The sequence below is a fragment of the Belonocnema kinseyi genome, chromosome 2 (assembly GCF_010883055.1).
Source record: "Belonocnema kinseyi isolate 2016_QV_RU_SX_M_011 chromosome 2, B_treatae_v1, whole genome shotgun sequence".
Classification (NCBI taxonomy): Eukaryota; Metazoa; Arthropoda; class Insecta; order Hymenoptera; family Cynipidae; genus Belonocnema; species Belonocnema kinseyi.
Window position 1 is genome coordinate 72465861 of NC_046658.1, and position 3076 is coordinate 72468936.

The 3076-nt window shown below is 32.6% G+C and overlaps 1 protein-coding gene across 1 annotated transcript in view; it reads right to left on the bottom strand.

Moving 5' to 3' along the window:
• LOC117167819 (regulating synaptic membrane exocytosis protein 2) overlaps nucleotides 1-3076 on the bottom strand; it is a 124374-nt gene that overhangs the window by 4760 nt on the left and 116538 nt on the right. The window contains exons 20-21 of the mRNA XM_033353022.1: nucleotides 2701-2915; nucleotides 2156-2295 (exon numbers count right to left, since the gene is read on the bottom strand). Coding sequence (XP_033208913.1) covers nucleotides 2156-2295; nucleotides 2701-2915 — 355 coding nt within the window. The remainder of the gene's footprint in view (nucleotides 1-2155; nucleotides 2296-2700; nucleotides 2916-3076) is intronic.

Sequence of the window (3076 nt, forward strand, 5' to 3'; positions counted from 1 at the left end):
CAAGCTATCTAAGGATGGTACTATAGAACGCCACCTCAAGGTAGGCCTAGTGGCGCCATCTCTTGGTCAGGCCGGAAACTTATCAATCCACCCTCGTAGGTCCCTTGTAAAATTGACTTGTATTAATACGTAACACCTCGCAAAAGACAGCGTTTGTTTCTGGAACAGGATTCTTCTTTTGATCTCTCAACTAGCTTAAGGAAAACACACCCGACCGGCAAACGGAAGTTTTGTGGTTTGGTTCTTAGCGGATTGATAGAGAAGACCTTTTTTTATTTTAATTTAAATTTTCTTAATTTATAGCTTCATCTAATCTGAAAAGAAGTTAAGAATTGACGTTATGATTGATAGTCTTGATTACTTTTTTTCCCTGTGGATGAAAACGTATCTTCACTAATCGGTGGTTACCATATCTGATGATAGTACAGATTTCTTGTAAAATTCCATAAGAGAGTTGTATTTTGGCTTGAATTGCTTAGAAAATTTTAAAAAATACAAAAGGTTAATAATTAAGTACTATACAAAACTTAAAATGTAGCATTGTTAAATGGCCAAGCTCTCCAGAAACTTCAAAAGGCTATTTTACTCCTTTCTAGATGTTTGGTCATAATTAATTATTACTATATTGTATTTTTAAACATTTTAAAGCAATTTAAACAAAAATACAACTCTCTACTATGTAAATTACACAAGATAGCACAGTCGTCGTCAATTGCCTTTAACGTTAATCGTCATTATTTTTTTGAAATTTAATTTTACCAGAGCATTCACGTATAATTATTTTTTATTTTTTACATTGTTTATTTCAAATAAGTCGTAATTGAAAATCAAGACACGGCAGAGACGCGAAAAACCTACGGTTTCCATCTTTCCAAGAAGGTTACTTTTCAAATCAATTTTCATATACAGTGGGACCTCGTTTGTGTGGCACTCGTTCGTGTCGCTTTCGGCTTCGTGTCGTGGTCACGTGACTCCTCAAAGCCTCGCTCGTGACGCGGAAATTACGTCAAAAAGTTGCGCACGAACCACAATCCAGTGCTGTTCGTAATGGTGTCTAATCATGTCCAGTACATATCAGTGATATGTTATAAATCATGCTACCTAAGCACGCCCCTGAAACGACCAGAAGAGCCATTTGCGACACAAGCAAGGTTCCCGGTCCCAACTCTGGGACACGAACGAGGTCCCACTGTATACAAAATGTGGACTTGTCTTATGTGCAACAAAGTAAGCTTAATCATAGAATAATATATGTGTTTTTGCGACTTTTCTTTTAGGAATAATTTTCAAAATTATAGATCTGTTTTGGAAGGACCTTAGTAAAGAGAATTGAACCCAAATTGTACCTCCCTTTTAAATAAATGAAGGTCACAGTTCGTTCAATATCCACATGAAGACAAAATAAAATAAAAAAAGTGTGAATATATGAGAAGCCTTGAGGTATGCACCAGACTACCACGTTCATCTTTGTTTTCTTAATAGTTCAGTTTATGAATAAATTCGCCAAAAATAATTGTCAAGTGGCAGTCTGGTACATGCCACACAGTTTTCATTTCCGAATTCGATTATAAATAAAGTTGTAATAATTAAAATCTTACAGTTGTCCCTGAGAGAACTATCTGTTTATTAATACCACAAAATTTGTTTATATGATTACCCGCATAAATTGATTCCAAACACGTTAAACTTCAAATTGAACAAATTAAAAGAAATCAAAATAATAGTTTATTTTCAGATACTCAAAAATGATTTAGTTCATATAATAATTTTCTTCTTTCGTATTTTGATCTTTCTAAAACTATTAAATTCATGTAACAAAAATTATATGTATATCCATACAATTTTTAAAATTCCATTACAACAAAATTCGAAAAGTGTACGGAGAAATAACCGTTTCCATGGATTTTACTAACACTTATTTATATTATAGTTTATGAAAATAGAAGAAATTACCTGAAAAACGGGTTTCTTTCATAAAAGTATAGTGTAATTTCTAAATTAATTGCCAAATCATGCAGAAAAGTTAAAATCTTAGATTATTTTACATTATTATTGGTATTAAATTTTGAAAGATTAAAAAGGAATTAAAATTTTTTATTAATTCTAAATTCAATTTACTTATTTATAGAAACGCAAGTTTTTTCTTTCAACATACTTGTAATATGCAGCCTTGAAAGTTTTCCCTAAACTGTAGTTGCTGTTGGTACAAAGGGTCCAATGTTTTCCGTACTGTAGTAGTTTTGGCTTTTGCTATACACTTTTTTCCGTTGACAAGGTATACTTTCACGTAAGGTGCTGTAACACAGATATCCAAGCCAAACTTCAATTATCTTAAACTCTTAAAGTAATTCTTTAATCTTATATTCCTTATTGAAAAGTATCATGGGAAATGAAGTATTAGCATTAATATTGGAAAATATCTATAGTAAGTAAAACCACTGGGTTAATCACTAGCACCTAATTATTTTACCAATACTTTTCCCTATACATGCGAAAATAACACTAGTAATTTCCTATAATTTTCCCCGTATTAATGCAAATACCTTATTTCCTATAGTTCTCTTTCGTACGGGTTATCATTTCTCTTGTAATTTTGTTTTCATCCTTGAAAAATATATTAAAAAGTGAAAACTTTCAGGATAAAAAATTTAGTGTCGAGAAAGAAATGGAATATAAAAAAAAGGAGGAAATTCATCTCACCTGGAACAACTTTGCTGCCTGGTTTAGCTTGCAGGTATCGAGCTCGAATAACTTCAACTTCTAAGTAGCCTTTGGTGTAACTTAGCGAAAGTTGAATTTCCCCCAGCGACGGTGCACCGAGAACCTGGCGTCCCACAAGTTGTCCAGGGCCGATTCCTTCTATAAAGTCACTTAGGTGCCCACCTTCGCCTGCCATACGCAAACTGGGAGACCAACTGTTTTGAGAAAATTGTTGAATGGACTAACTACATCTAAGGCTCTATCAAGTATCAGGGGAAATTATAAAGTTGAAATAGTACCAACTAAAATTTTTAAAAAACAGCAACAAATAAAAATTATAATAAAAATTAATATTTTCTCTCAATTACTTCAAATA